The sequence below is a fragment of the Staurois parvus genome, unplaced genomic scaffold (genome assembly GCF_062004578.1).
Source record: "Staurois parvus isolate SC_StPar_1 unplaced genomic scaffold, SC_StPar_1.0 ptg000239l, whole genome shotgun sequence".
NCBI classification, from domain to species: Eukaryota; Metazoa; Chordata; class Amphibia; order Anura; family Ranidae; genus Staurois; species Staurois parvus.
Window position 1 is genome coordinate 2,035,543 of NW_028318035.1, and position 16,546 is coordinate 2,052,088.

At 40.9% G+C, this 16,546-nt stretch overlaps 1 protein-coding gene and 1 long non-coding RNA gene across 3 annotated transcripts in view; one reads left to right on the forward strand and one right to left on the reverse strand.

Moving 5' to 3' along the window:
• The window catches only part of ADSS1 (adenylosuccinate synthase 1), a 56,327-nt gene extending 40,458 nt beyond the window's left edge, over window positions 1-15,869 (forward strand). The window contains exons 6-13 of the mRNA XM_089680295.1: window positions 434-541; window positions 1,429-1,510; window positions 4,910-5,036; window positions 7,858-8,012; window positions 10,629-10,753; window positions 12,739-12,836; window positions 14,212-14,361; window positions 15,644-15,869. Of these exons, the coding sequence (XP_089536421.1) occupies window positions 434-541; window positions 1,429-1,510; window positions 4,910-5,036; window positions 7,858-8,012; window positions 10,629-10,753; window positions 12,739-12,836; window positions 14,212-14,361; window positions 15,644-15,696 (898 nt within the window). The 3' untranslated portion in view covers window positions 15,697-15,869. The remainder of the gene's footprint in view (window positions 1-433; window positions 542-1,428; window positions 1,511-4,909; window positions 5,037-7,857; window positions 8,013-10,628; window positions 10,754-12,738; window positions 12,837-14,211; window positions 14,362-15,643) is intronic.
• The window catches only part of LOC149459982 (uncharacterized), a 33,850-nt gene continuing 25,782 nt past the window's right edge, over window positions 8,479-16,546 (reverse strand). For both annotated transcript variants that reach the window (XR_016313170.1, XR_016313169.1), the window contains one exon: window positions 8,479-11,875. This is a non-coding gene — a long non-coding RNA (uncharacterized LOC149459982). The remainder of the gene's footprint in view (window positions 11,876-16,546) is intronic.

Here is a 16,546-nt window from a genome sequence, read left to right on the forward strand (position 1 = left end):
CCAAAGCCTAACTGTCCTAATTAATTAAAACTGTCCCCTGCACCCACCTAACATCTATATTACCTATCCTGTGTAAATAAAAAAAAAAAGTATATATTTCTCTATTTTCAGTCCACGTGATCCCGTGTCAGCCAGCGGCTTAGGCTCCCATGGTGCAGCCATTGTTGGCACTCCAACCTCTCCCCTGCAGCTGTCACTGGCTGACACAGGGGAGCTGGATCACATGTCTGGAGTGGGCGGAAAATAGGTAAGCATAAACTACTTTGTTACACAGGTTAGTATAGGTGGTAGAAGGGGGGGGGGGAGAGCATTTTAAGACTTGTTGGGCTTTAGCTGGAGTTGGACTTTAAAAAGAATGAAGTTTCCCAGTAAATGTGGCTTCATAACTGTATTCTAGTATTCTCTCACTCACTCTGTTCATTTCTGTTCTCAGCATTGGCACTACGAAGAAAGGAATTGGACCAACTTACTCCTCCAAAGCGGCACGTACCGGTCTTCGTGTGTGTGACCTTCTTTCAAACTTTGATGAGTTTTCATCTAGGTTGGTTATTTGACATATACTGTACATAGGTGGTAGATTTCTGCTGGAACTTTAATCTTGGTTTCTGTTCCATTGGCTTGTTCTACAAATGTTTGTCAATACTAAGCAACATAAATAAACCCCTAACATATGCCTCTTATATTATAAATAAGACCCTTTATAGTACAGTTACATACAACTACTTCCCCATCTGGGCTTCTGATTTAAGTGCAGTTAATAATTAAAATTTTAATTGGTGTATAAGCAAAACCAGAAAGCCATGGTAAAGTGAACCTTTTTAAAGTCCGTTAAAATCTTCCAGTGGGGACAATAGAAAAAAGTGGCATGTAAGCTTTAAAAAAAAAAAAAATTAAGTCAGCAGCTACAAATACTGTAGCTGCTGGCTTTTAATATATGGACACTTACCTGTCCAGGGATCCAGCGATGTCCTCACCTGAGCCGATTCTTCTATGGGCTTAGGGTCCAGGCGCTGGAGAGGGAAACCAGCTGTGAGGTCTTTGGGGGGCTTGGTGTTGGTTAACTTCTGCCCAAAAAAATAAGTGCCAAATGTTAGAGGAGGTGAGAAGGCATGCAATGTACGAATACATTGCTATACTGTATTTACTTAATGACACTTGCGTATTTTATACAGCAGCAGCTGTCCTTTTAACAGCCAGTTAAAGTGGCAGGAAGAGGGCAGCTGAATGTAAGAGATGCATCTTAAAAACGTTTTAGGTCATATCTGTCATGTTCCATATCCTGAAGTGGCTAAGCTGTTATCTGGCTCCAAGAAGCACTGAAAAATGGATAGGAGCATTCTGAGTCTTTGTCTTGGCCTATAGATCTGCTGTTTAGCACGTTGACGTGGGTAAGAACAGATTTGTTTATCATTTCTTGCTTTTTTGCAGGTTTAAGAACCTGGCTCAGCAGCATCAATCAATGTTTCCAAATCTGGAGATAGATGTGGAAGGCCAGCTAAAGAAACTAAAGGTAATGTCATAGAAAAGTGAAATATATTCTGAATAATGTGCTGTGAACAGCGCAGCTTAACTGTAACAAAAAAACAAAACCTGAAAAAGTAGTCTTTATTGCCTGTAGAGTTATGATATCCTGTTACCACTGCAGTGTAGAAAACAAGCATTTACTTTTCATTCTTTGCTACACCTATACCTTATGGCTCTTTAGTCATTTATAGTCAAACAACTTAGTGTCCTTCACTGCTTTGCACCTCCATATCACCCACATAGCAGAACACTTCTCCCCAGCGGGACTGGCTGAATTTCGATTTGAACATTTTATATGTAGCTGAAAAAAGGTACCGTCAGCTTCAGTTTTTTTTTTTTTTTTTTTTTTTTTTTTTTTTTTTTATACCGAGGCCCACTGTCTACAAATACTCACTATACCTTCTATCCAGTGATGTAATGTGCCAACCGGTGTGATCTTCAGTTGGTCAGCTTCCGGGGACCAAAATGGGCCGAAATGATGTCACACCAGCACATGCAATAGAGTTCATTCATCTTGGCACTGCCAAAATTGTACACTGAGCTGCATGTGCGCATCTCGGTGTACAGGGGCTGACAGGCAGGTAAGGAACTGTAATGCAGAAGAGAGATAAGATGCCTCCTCTGCATTATAAAAAATTGCGAACAGGTAAAATTTTTTATTTCACATTCCTCCACTTTAAATATTTATCTGCCTCTCATTTTGTAGCCCCATGTCTCATTGAGGTTCGTTTTTAATTCCCTCCCTACGGTAGAAAGAGAGATCACCTCTCTTGCCCTCCAGAGGATTTCCTGACCAGGCCATTTTTTGCGATATGGCGCTGTTATTTTACCTGACAATTGCGTGGTCATGCAACACTGCACATAAAGGAAAATTGTAAAAAAAAATTCCACATATAGAGCTTTCTATTGGTGGTATTTGATCGCCTGTGCATTTTATTTTTTACACAATAATGTACTAATGACACTGGGCAGGAAGAGGTTAACATCTGGGGCGATCAAAGGGTTAACAGTGTGTTTTGATGTGTGCTGTGTTTTTACTAGTGAGACATGCTGTGCAGAGAGATACAAAACAGCATGTCCATGCTGATGGGAGAGAAACCTGTGTTTACACACAGGTCTCTCCCCTGTCAGCTCTCCCAGACTATCAAGGAGTTCCAGCTGGGACCCGGTGATTGACATCTCTAGCCACCAATAGCAGCGCAGTTAGGGTGGTGCGCATGCCCCCTACCCAGAAATGCAAATCACGTGTGTATATATACGTGATTTTACACAGCCCTGCCACCCTGTAGCAATAAGTCTCCTTTAGGGCGGAGGGCAACCGGTTAAATTGAGTTAAATCCTGGCATACTGTAGTTGCCACCACAGGTGTCCACATTGGAAGGGTTCCTCTCTAGTCCTGTTTTGGTGACAACTGAAAACTTGGACCAATATAGAGGCTGAATCTCCACCGCTGGAACACAGCTGAAGTTCTAATGTGCCACATTTCTGTCACATTTAAAACAGGTACTTGTATAGCGCCGTCAATTTTACGCAGCACTTTACTTTGTACATTCACATCAGTCCCTAACCCTCAAGGAGCTAACAATCTAAGGTCCCTAACTTGCATTCATACATACACATACTTGGGCAGATTAACCTGCTAGCATGTCTTTAGGTTTCCTCACACTACAAAGAGGTACAGGAAGAACATGCAAATCCCTATCAGGTAGTGCCGTGGTTGGGATTCGAACTAACGATCCTAGTGCTGCTAGGTTAAAGTGCTAACCAATTGAGGCAGATATAAAAATGCATAATTCAGCTATGGGTACCTTTTTTTTTTTTTTTTTTTTTTTTTTTTTTTATTTGTGCTTTTTACATACAGCTGATGAAAGTATCAGAATCTGTGCTGATGTGAGCTACCTCTACCACCACACAGACTAGAGGAGTAGTACTGTGAGCCAATCAAACTTTGCCGCATAACGCTGGTGGCCCATGTGCATGAGGCATTATGGGTTTCGTCCTTGAATATCTAGTCATATATTGGGTCCTCTACTAAGCTGTATAGCTCAGCTGTAGTCTACAAAGAGAGCCTGACCTGATTATAGAAAATTGCACAATGTGCTGCATAGAAATACAAAGCCTTTGACCGTGAAGACATTTCCCGCCTATGTATTTTAACTGTATGTTTAGCAGTTTGCCTTGAGGTCAGGTTTAGCGGGATTCCATCAGATCTGTCATCTAGCAGAAAAGATGACTGAAAATGCAAAGTAAACAAATCCGTATTGCTGAATGTTCCTTCTCTATAAACATTTAGACGCTATACTGGCTAGGCAAGAAATCAAACCCTATTGTAATAAAAAATGTATTTTAATTTGCTGCTTAAAGTGTTGCTATACCCAGGACCCTGCATTCACTATATCTGGTCTTCCACAGTACACACATGGAAATGCAATTATTTGAGTAAATATAAATTGTTAAATACCTTTTCTCATCAGCTGTATATAGCAGTCTTGTGACTTCTATCAGTGTCCAACAGAGCACTGGTTAAAGCTTGTAGGAGGAGTCCTCATTCTCCTCTGACTGTGCTATGAGGATGCATAACCCCTGAACCTCTGTCTGGACAGTGCTGATTGCCCTGTGCAGATAACGTACCCCCCCCAAAAAAAAAAACTAGCAATATGCACCAACATGTACAGAGTGCCTCCTAGGGCTCTATACCACCAGCAGATGGATTGGGGGCTGTGGAAGAATGGGAGGATCAGAGAAGTCAGGATCAAACAGCCGTTTTACACAATGCGGAGGGTTAACCCCTTAGGTTCCACAATGAGTATAACAAGGATGCTTTACTGCATATACAGACAGATTTTACTGTTGTGGGTTTATTAACACTTTAAAACATATACAATGCAATTTTAGCCTACTTAAGCTTAAATTGTTTTTAAATATATATTGTGTGTGTGTGTGTGTGTTAAAAAAAAAAAAGTTGGCGGGTAACAAAAGACACCTCTTAAATTATATCTGAAGCCAAACATTTCTCCAAGGTCAGAGAGGGGGATTTGGCTTTAGGTATAAAATAGGTGGGTTTTTCTTCTGTTACCCACCAGTATATGTATGTACTGTATATATTTTGAAAACATAATAAAAGTATTTGTTCTTTAGTAATTTTAGCATAGTTTCTGCAATGGAAGATTCCCCCTTAATTTCTTGTTTTGGTAACAACTGAGAAGTATTTGCTTTAGCTGCTTTAGATTCTTTGAATCCTGTTTCAAGGAATTAAGCGTCACTCATATAGCCTTGTCCATTTGGCACAGCAGAAGTTGTTGCTGAGTTTTTATTCCAGAACATTTTACAAAAAGTATTGTGACTGATTATTCCAAATAACAATTATACTTTTGTGGTGTTATAGATGTACGCTGAAAAAATCCGCCCCATGGTGAAAGATGGAGTATACTTCATGTATGAAGCCCTTCATGGTCCTCCGAAAAAGATTTTAGTAGAAGGAGCAAATGCTGCATTACTTGACATTGACTTTGGTTAGTTCTGGCAAATGACTTATTTTATGTGTGTCAGCGAATGCCAATTCAATCAGCTTTGTCTGAAATGAAAGATCTAAAACTGCTTCTGGTGTTTAAAATCTAAAAGCAGAACTGTAGTCTTAAGCAAAAAAATAACAAGTTGTGGTTTCAAGGCGGGAAAACATTAGGGAAGTAGATGGTAGCATCTAGTTCCTCTCCCATAGCTATTATCACAGCTCATTTCTGGTAACAGTGGCTACAGACAATATAGTTGCATGTCTCTCGGCCTACTGGACTTGTGTCGCGCTTCCTTGATGACTTTTCTGCTTGGCTACCCTACTTTCCTCTGAAATGCACATTCTCATTCTTGGGGATTTTTACATCTCCATTAATGTGAACAACCCGGCTACATCCCAACTCTTCAACCTAACCTCATCTTTTGCCTTAACACAATGTATACAGTCCTCCACTCACTCTGATGGGAATACATTAGACCTTGCTTTCTCCCATCTTTGCACTCCCTACAACCTCACAAACACCCCCTTCCTCTCTCTGATTACAATCTCATCACGTTCAGTGTCCTCGTCTTCAAACACCTATCCCTCCAAGCAGCAAACAACTACCCACAGAAACCTTCACAACTTCAACTTCTTTAACACTCTGCAACTGACCGCCTCTATGACAGAATCTCTCCCCTGTCCTGCCCTCACCTGGCCACTGCTGTCTGCAACAGTTCGCTTTCTTCCACACTAGACTCACTTGCTCCTCTAATTACACGAAGCATCAGGCCCCGACCATTACCACCGTGGCAGACTGACATCAGAAATCATACGAGACATATTTGTGCACTGGAGCGATTTGTGGCATAAAACCAAATCCCACCAAGTATTCACCCGATATAAATCTGCTTTCCTAACATACAATTCCTCCCTCCATGCTGCCAAACAAGCCTACTTTGTCACTCTCATCAACAGCTTGTCATCCAGTCCTCGTTGTCTCTTCTTTACTTCTCTCTTTCTCCACCTCCACCCCGTACCTTACTGCTTACGAGATTGGCAATTATTTCAAAAACAAGATTGATGTAATTCATAGGGGCATCTCCTCTGCACAGACATCCATCCCACTTAGCATGCCTTATACTAAACCTCCCTCAACACTTTCCTCTTTTGACCTCGCTACTACCGAAGAGGTCACTAAGGTTTTCTCAGAAGGCCGTCTCACTACCTGCCCCCTGGATCCTGTCCCCTCTCAACTACTACGGTCACCCTCTTCTTCTGTCCTATTCTCCCTCATTCACATCTTCCATCTCTCCCTCTCTAATGGTGCCTTCCCCTCCCCTCTAAAGCATGCACACATCACTCCCATACTTAAAAAGCCCTCCCTGGACCCCACCAACCTGAACAACTTAAGACCCATCTCCCTGCTGCCATTTACCTCTAAACTCTTAGAACACTTAGTCTACAATCGCCTGAGCTCCCACCTCACCGACAACAACCTTCTTGACCCTTTACAGTCTGGCTTTCGCCCTCTACACTCCACTGAAACTGCCCTACTAAAACTCACTAATCTAATAACTGCTAAAACCAATGGCCACTACTCCGTACTCTTACTACTTGACCTCTCTGCGGCTTTTGATACTGTTGACCATCTCCTCCTCCTCCTCAAAAAACTCCACACTCTTGGCCTCCGAGACTCTGCTCTCTCCTGGTTCTCATCCTACCTATCGCAGCGCTCCATCAGCGTTACCTATAACTCTGGCTCCTCCTCTCCACTGCCTCTTTATGTAGGGGTCCCTCAAGGTTCTATCCTTGGACCCCTTCTCTTCTCCATCTACACTTGGTCACTTGATAAACCCCCATGTAGGGGTGCACCAATATTTTGGTGGTGGAAACGTTTTGGCCGAAAACACCCCTATTGTCTGTTGGCCGATATGAAAATAAGCACCAATACAGGTGCAGAAAATAACCCTGCCCCCTCGCTGATGCTGCCTTACCTGAGAAACTACCGAACTATCCCGGCGCTGGCTGCCTTTGGAGGACCAGACTGATGTCACTTCCAGTTCCGGCGCCTTGTAAAAAAGGCCTTTCCCCCCCAGCACTAGATCAATGCTTTTCTTTATCTAATGCTTTACATTGCAGAGGAGAGATGTGGGGTCTTGTTGACCCCATATCTCCATAAAGAGGCCCTGTCACTGCTTTTCTATCACAAAGGATGCATGTATTCCTTGTGATCGGAATAACAGTGATTACTTTTTTTTTTCTTTTTTTTAAGGGACAGTGTCAAATTTTGAAATAATAAAAAGTTTAAAGTGCCCCTGTCCCCCCTTGCTCGCATGTAGTGGTGAATGCATACATAGGCCACGCCCACATATGTAAACTGTGTTCAAACCAAACATGTGAGGTATTGCCACGAACGTCAGAGCTAGAGCAATAATTCTCACACTAGACCTCCTCTGTAACTTTACACTGATAACCTGTAGAAATTTTTAAAGCGTCACTCATGGAGATTTTTCAGTACCATAGTTTGACACCATTCCACGATCGTGCGCAATTTTAAAAGCGTGACATGTTTGGTATCTATTTACTCACTGTAAAATCTTTCATATGTTACAAAAAATCGGGGTATATATTGTGATGTTTTTTGTTTTGTTTGTTTTTTGAACATTAAAGTGTATTTTTCTCCAAAAAATATATATTAATTTTTAAAAACCGTCCATTTCGATTTTCGGCCAAGTGTGTACCTGGCTGAGTCAGTATTTTTTTTCTGCTTAGTAATATTACATAGTGATTAATGTCTCAAGTTTTTTTATCATTGTGAAATGACCATTCTGTACCTGCAGGAACGTATCCCTATGTGACGTCTTCCAATTGTACAGTAGGAGGTGTGTGCACTGGACTCGGAATCCCTCCTCAGAATATAGGAGAAGTCTATGGTGTGGTGAAGGCTTACACCACTAGAGTAGGAGTTGGAGCCTTCCCTACAGAGCAGATCAATGTGAGTATTGCTGGGGTGTGGACTGGGGAAGTTGGGCCATTTTTATTTTACAGGCCTCTCTGGCAAGACTTGCATCTCTGTGTGACCAAAACACATTTCCAGCTAACAGATAAACCTTTGGACTGTAAGGGGAGATAAAGTGGAAAGGGATTTCCATACCATAGTGTGAAATTATGCACAGCATATGTACACATAATGGCATACTTGCCCTACACAGTTCCCTCCTCCAGAAATTCCACATTACATCACACCATTGTCGCTGCTTTACCTGCTCCTGGTCTTCTGAGTCTAGAGTCTTGGGCTCCATTAATTGGCAGGCCAGGAATGGTGAAACGCCTCAGGTGAATCTTCACATAGACCATGCTTTGCTGGTAATTAGTCATACAACTGTTAATCTTTGCAAACCCCGTACAAATCCCAATACCAGATAACTGAACATTTGAAAAGAACAGACCTGTACACTGGATAGTGCAGATGGAAGTGATTTTATTAAAAATGAATTAAAAATGCACACACAATGGCTTGCATTGGGCATGTAACCAGGAGAGCTTGAGCTGCGTATGTGTTGGTGTACAATTTAAAAAAAAAAAAAAAATTTTCCAATTTTTTTTTTTTTATTATTCAACGACTTAAGCTCCGCTTTGCTACTGTCCAGGGCACACTGAAATCTCAACTTCCACTGTTTATTTTTCTAGTTTGAATTTTATATAACCCCTTGTATTCATTAGAAGCATGTGTGGCATTGCAGCCTTATTCCCATGTACAGTGTACAGCACCAATATATGATATACAAATTTACTGATCAAATAGAACCATTTGTATTGGTCCCTGTCCCACATGGGGGTTAAGTTTGCCATCCCTACTTGAAGGAGAACTGTGGGATTCTAAACAAACACACATACTCTCCTCCATGCTGCAGCATCTCTCTGACTCAGTCACTGTTCTCTGCTCTGCCCCTCCAGAGCTCACTGGAGTGCCAGGCTGGGGAGGGGATGTGAGCAGCTGGCTCAGGTTCTCAGCAGTGCGCTGAGGCTGAGTCAGCTGTTGATCAAGCATCTGGGTGCGTCCGGATATTGTTATGATCCTTCCAGAGCCTGGAGTGGCTTTGTGATCTCAGCCAACAGTGGACTTTAGCCGGCTGTCAGCTGATTCTTAGAGCACAAGTAAGTGCAGTCCTGTGACCCACACGAGAAGTATGGCCAAAACTGCTTTGGCCATACTTCTTTCAAATCATACACACTAGGGGATGGTAGTGTTGCGGAAGGAAACCAGAGCAATACCAGGCAAACGTGCGGAGAACATGCAGTTGCAAAGTCATATTTGAACCTAGAATCTGGAGCTGCCAAGCAAGATTACAAGTTGTGCACCTTTGTCATGATTTTGTGTTGTGAAACTTCCTTCTCATATTGCAGGGTTTGAGCACTGAGCTCGGGAAGAAGCCAATACTCCAGTAAAGAAAACACAGGCCTACATATCAGGCTCTCGTTGTGGGCTATTCTAAAGATGATTCTACCATCAGCAATAGAATATAGCCAGCAAGTCAGTCAGATGTAGAAGAGAAATGCATGGATTGTTCTGTCAGGTTAAAGTGACCCTGTCACCACACAACAGCTGGAGCCCTGATGATGTCAGAGGCATGGGAGGGCAAATTGTTTGCTATGAAAGAGAGTATAGGAGCCCAGCACATGTTAGAGGTGACTCAGATCCACAGATCTGATTCAACAAACTGGGGCAACAGATGGAAGAATCCACCTTAAAAAGATGACTGATGGGAGAGAACTGAGATTAAGCTGGAATCCAAGTTTGGTTCAGTTCCCCGATGCGTTTCACCCGTATAGGGCTTAATTGTAGAGGTCACCACTGCAATTAAGCCCTATCTGGGTGAAATGAGCGAGTGGACTGAAGCTGGAATCCCATTCATATTTTCACTATTGAGTGTGCAGCCCTGGTTTGTTGGATCAGTGCATGTGTGGAGTGGAATATGCTCTTGGACAGGACTGGTACCCAGACCCATAAAGGGAGGTTTCACTTTATTCCCCCTTTTCTATTTGTGGCATTTTCCCGGGGAGATAACCCTACTCTCACTTCCAGCGGGATCACCTCGGTGATCCATCAGAAGTTCTAATCAGACCCTAAACCTTCCCCCTCCTGCAACCTTTTGGAAACGTCACGTTACTCAAAAGATTGTGGGTCCGTTTCCAAGATGTAGTGGTGCGGCTCGTGCATGCAGTGGGCAGCCTCATGAAGTCACAAGGAATCATAGCTGGCTGCCCACAGTAAACGTGCCAGAACTAGGGACCAGGAGACCAGAAAAGTGGTTCGGTTGAGCACAGTGTTGGATCCTTGGTCAGGTAATTGTCCTTTTATTTAAAGTCAGCAGCTACAGTATTTGCCCCTTTTTTAAAAAACGAACCAATTTGGGTGTTTTTATTTCACATTACTAGTATTACACAGATCTGATTACTGTAAAATAAAGCCGATGCATTGGTACCACACAGCTTCAGAAAGTTCTTGCCTACTTTTCTTGATATGTTCATCCTGCTTAAATGTACTTTGGTGAGCGGGTTACTTAAGCGCAATATTTCATGTTTAACTGAAGCTTTTCATTTCTTGCAGGATATAGGCAATCTTCTGCAATCAAAAGGTCATGAATGGGGAGTGACCACAGGCAGAAAGAGAAGGTGTGGCTGGCTGGACCTGGTCATTTTAAAATACGCTCATATGTTCAATGGATTCACTGCGTAAGTCCACAGCTTTTCACTAAAATTCTACAAAGCACCAAGATTTTGTGCAGATCCCCCTCATTTATTAAATTGCCTGCTTGTGGGGGGGGACTGTATGTCTGCATTGTCCAATAGCAACTCCTGTCATATTCCAACTTTGCCTCTGTGGGGTAGATTTACTACAACTGGACCACTCAGAATCCTGGTACAGCTGTGCATGTTGGCCAAATAGCTTCTATCATCAGCTTGTTCAATTAAAGTGTTCGTAAACCCACAACAGTAAAATCGGTCTGTATATGCAGTAAAGCATACTTGTTATACTCACTGTGGAACTTAAGGGGCTAATCCTCTGCATTGTGTAAAAAGGCGGTTTCATCCTGTCTTCTCTGATCCTCCCCTTCTTCCATGTTTCCCATTTCATCTGCTGATAGAACATGGGGGCACTCTGCACATGCTCAGTTTGATGTGTGCTGCTAGAGAGTGTTTCTTTTTCTTCAGAGAGTGCATGTGATCAGTATAGTACCAATCAGCACTGTCCAGACAGAGGGTCAGGGGTTATGCAGCCTCATAGGGCAGTGATAGGAGAATGAAAACGCCTCCTATAGGTTTTAACCATTGCTTTGCTGTACACTGATAGAAGTCACAAGACTGCTCTAACTGCCGATGAGAAGATATTTTGCAGTAAAATAACTAAAATTGCATTTCCATATTTTGTGGGAGACCAGATATAGTGAATGCAGAGACCTGCGTTTAGTAACACTTTAAGCTTTGACCTGAAAGCTGATTGGTTTCTATGCAGAGTTGCACCAGACTTCGCACTTTCCAGTTTTAGTAAATAGCTCCCTGGATTCCCATTGTCAGCTGCCAATTTGAGTTTGTTGGAAGATGTAGAAAAATTAGAAATTGAATAGATTTACCCTGCGTTTTATGGCTTTTTATTTATTTTTGTATTTTATTTTGAAAAAGCTGCGATTTAAAATGGAGTCAGATTTTTACGTGTGCAATTTTCAATTTCAATATCCCATTACAAGGTAAACTTGGTGTCTTCAGCTTCAGGAAGATGCAAATTGTTCATATCGTTGGGATCATATCCCTGAAGTTTGGTTTCAAAATGGGATTACCATTTTAATTTCAGCTGACCTAAAGGATGAAACAAGTTAAATATGTCATTGGTGGTTATTGGGAATCACAAATCATTGATTTGGGGTTTTAAAAAGACAGACATAAAAGCATGGTATTGGGTGGAGACATGCAGATCATTCTTAGATTGTAAGCTCCATGAGCGAGGCCCTCCTATTCCTTCCATCTGTATTGCAATTGTACTGTCTCCCTTTGTAAAGCTCTGCACAAACTGTTGGAGTTATAGAAATCCTGTATAATAATAATTCTTTTAAGTACTTATGGTCATCTGTACAGCTGCCAGATTATTGTGTAGATACATCCTTAAAATAGAATCAAGTGATCCTTCCACATAAAGTGGTTTGCAAATAATTTTTAATCGGTGACTAATGGCTTACAGGGATCCAACCCACTATTTGTTCCAGACTGAACACTTTATTCTAGACTAGTCTGTGCAACAAACTCATCTTCAATATTAAAGTGTGCCAGTGGGCCTGGGAAACTTGTTACACTGACAGTTTTTTTATTGCAGGCATTTCAGCATGGATCTTCTGTAAAGCAGTTTTGTGACCCCAAAGACCATGGGTACGCTATCATGAACAGTTCCTGGTTTTGGTCCTCTTCTCTTGCCTTATATCTTTTACTATTGGCCCATTCCTGTGATGGTCCCCTTTATAGAACCAATAGTAAGGTGGATGAGGTACAAAACGGTAGGCCAGAGCTAGTCCCTTACATGGGAGTGTGCCCCTGGGTTTGGGGGGTGCATTACAAGATAAACACACTAAGTGCCCGCAGAATAAAAGTCTGTCTTTTGTGGTGTTGTGGATTTAAGGACGATCACTGTACGATAATCGCTTATGGATATGTTCTCTGATCTCTTACAGCTTGGCTCTAACGAAACTGGACATTTTAGACACTTTGGATGAGATTAAAGTTGGTGTAGCCTACAAACTCAATGGGAAAAGGATCCCTTACTTCCCAGGTTTGTGCATTACAGAATGTTTCATTACAAATAAATGCTCCCCAACCCGATCTCTACTCTAGGTGGCTTCTGAAAATGTTTTATCTAATTCATTAGGGGCTCATTCACTTCGGACAAGCTGGAAAATTTGCCCATTACAGTGATTATAAAGTCAAATACGTACCAGAGTTCTGTATCGCTCTAGAGCTGTCCTCATCTGCCGGTCTTTAGATTCATTGTCACTATGAATACTGATAATTTATGGTAATACTGGACACCTCCAAAAACTCTACACAACCTTAAACACAGAGGATTTACCTCCCTTCCTGACCAGGCCATTTTTTGCAATGCTGTACATTCATGAAATTTATGTACTTTTTTTTTTATACAAATAGAGCTTTCTTTTGGTGGTATTTGATCATCTGTGTTTTTTCTTATTTTTTGCACTATAAACAAAGACCAACGATTAAAAAACACCTCCCCAAAAAAACATTATTTTTGGCTTTTTGCTATTAAACCTACCCAGTAAAAAAAAAAAAAAAAATTTACAAATTTTGTATGAAATATATTCTGCTACGTCTTTGCTAAAAAAAAAAAAAATCCCAATATGTGTAAATTAATTGGTTTACGTGAAACTTATAGCGTCTACAAATGGCGGTGTATATATACTGGAATTTTTTTATTATTATTATTATTTTTTTATACTAGTAATGGCAGCGATCAGCGACTTATAGCTGGACTGCGGCGGGCATTCTGACACTGGGGGGAACTGACTGACTGCCACTGACATCCCAATGACACTAATACAGTGATCGGTGCTAATAAAAAGCACTAACACTGTACTAATGACACTGAGCAGGAAGGGGTTAACATTTGGGGTGAACAAAGGGTTAACTGTGTGCTTTGTGCGTTTTACTCTTCTGTGCAGAGCAATACAAAGCAGCATGTCCTTGCTGTCTGGAGAAAGACCTGTGGTGTTTACACACAGGTCTCACCCCTGTCAGCTTTCCCCGACGATCGCTGAATTCCAGGCAGGGAATCTCTGGCTGGGACCCGGTGATTGACATCCCTAGCTGCCAATGGCAGCACGGGTACGGCGGAATGCATGCGCCTCCTACCCGAAAATACAAATCGCATATATATAAATGTGATTTTGCGCCGCCCTGCCGCGGTAGTTCTACTATAGGGCAGCAGGAAAGCGGTTAATCCCTTTGCCTACCTCGCAGAGCAAGAAAATCGAAAGAAATGTAATCCAGTATGGTGTCAGGAGTTGAGAACATGTTGCATACCACCATTCTATATGATGACATTTCTTGCAGCTATTCAGTAGTCCTTATTTACTTTTATAGTATGTAAGCTTGTGACTTTTTTTTTTTTTTTTTTTTTTTTTTTTTAGCAAATCAAGAAATTTTGCAGCAGGTAGAAGTAGAGTATGAGGTAATGCCAGGCTGGAAGAGCGACACCACAAGTGCCAGAAAATGGGAAGAGCTTCCCGTCAATGCTCAAAATTATGTCAGATTTGTGGAGAATCAAGTCGGAGTGCCTGGTGAGTGCTTTTATTCTTTTTGGTATAATATATGTCATATGACTAAAGTCGATTAGGAAATGAATACTTCAAGAAGGTTTTAAAGTGTGTGAGAAACTATATGGTCCCCTCTGTACAGAGTGGGGATAAGTCACTTCTCACGAATTTGGGGGTAAATTTACCTTGAGCTATTCAGCTCTGTACACAGGTTTTTCTGTCAGTCGAGTGACTTAGGTCTAACCCGGAAAATATGTGAAAGGAGAACCTGTAGTGCTACCTACTGTCTGGATATAAAAAGAGAATATATGAAATAATTCATGTTTTCCTAACTAGAAATATAACTTTTTTTTTTTTTTAAATAGGGAAAATATAATCCAAACATAGAGAGAGCTATCTATATATCCATAAAACCTCCAAAAGACAATGCATGCATGTGTTCAGATGGGAGCACATAATAATAATAATAATAAAAAAAATGTGTATGTATATAGATATAGATAGATAGATAGATAGATAATATTTTTATTTTTTTTTTATTTTACATAATACTTCCAGTGGTTGACACTACACACATCAAAAATAGATAAAAAAAAATGGGCCTGGGTATGCAGCAAAGTCTGTAGTACATATAGTCCACAGTGAAGATTTTATTTCGATGAGGCACAAGCTCGTCTTCCTCAGGACAGCAAACAAGTGACACAACACATATACCATAAAACCCCTCCCATCATTACCATCCACATGTGATAACACCTGCAAATGTCAAAGGTCCAGCTAAAAACAATATGGGCAAATGTCCAAATTTAGGAGAACAGAACAAGAAGAAAAGTCCATACAAAAAAACACAAACGAAGAAGCCAGGCATTAAATAAGGGTACATGTGTTTAAAATAAAATCTTCATTGTGTATTCACCTCTCAAGACCCATGAGTGCCGCCCTCTTTTGGAAAAAATAAATAAATTTATATATATTTTTTTATTCAGCAGTCATTTCAAAAACATCTGAAGTGTGATTTACTGTCACAGCCAATTACAATGACGCAGCGCCCTCTCCTGTCAGTATAGGGTTGCTACAAGAAACTTTTTACCAGTCAATTATAATATTTGCCATTGATGAATCTGGCCATTCAGGAAATAAAGATACTAGGGACTAATTGTATTCAGCTAGCAAGGTAGTGAGGAAACATACCACAGTGAAAGTTGATAATTAGAAGTCTTTATAGTCAAGTTCAGAATTTTCGTGTTTATTATGTACCTTTTATCGCATTTGCGGGATGCAGCTAATGTCTCTCTTCTCAATGCAGTGAAATGGGTTGGAGTTGGAAAGTCTCGAGAGTCTATGATTGAGCTGTTCTAAACTTCCATCAATCTCCTTGTCACTGATTTCAAGACAAAGCACCGCCATCGTCAGTGACTGTAGTGACTAGTGTACGCTGCTACATGTTCTGGACCTGCTGTGTGAATGGTTTCCCACTTTGGTGAAAATTTGTGATGTACAGCCATCTAAATAAAAATCGGTTTGAAATAAAACTCTGGATGTAATACTGTAAAGAAGCACTAGACCTGAAAATTGTTTTTTTTTTTTCTTTTTTTTTTTTCTTTTAGGTCCTGGTAGATTTGGTGCTCTTTGTGCAATACATATGTATTACGTTGTCAGAATCAACAGATTTCACTTGTTTGTTATGGTAAATAAGGACAAAATGTTCAGATTCATTTATAGTCCCACTATGAGTGGTCATAATCTACCCAACAACTAGTATTTAAAAAAAAAAAAAAAATGACAGCATGAAAATAACTTCTGCTGCAGCTGGAAACTTTTCAATTAACTGTTCTCACTCATACAAGCATGTGGTCACAAGGACACATTTACTTCTGTCAAATGGAATTTTAGAAAGCAGCTTCAGCTGCTGATCACTGTATTTTGACAGCGGAGAGTTCCCCTGTCCGAATACAATGTTTCAGCGGGGAGGATTCTTCCATCCACATCACTTGTGTGGATTGAGCAGTCCTCCTTTATTGAGCAGTCCTCCTTTTATTATTATTTTTTTTTTTTTTTTTACCACACAAAAAAACTCAATCCATCTATGGTCAGCTTAACTCTTCACTACTCAATTCAGGAATTTATAAAAATTAACAGCTTTATAGAGACTTTAAAGAAGTACAGCAAAAGCTCTTTTGGCTGTACTCCTCCTGTGGCTCACAGGAGT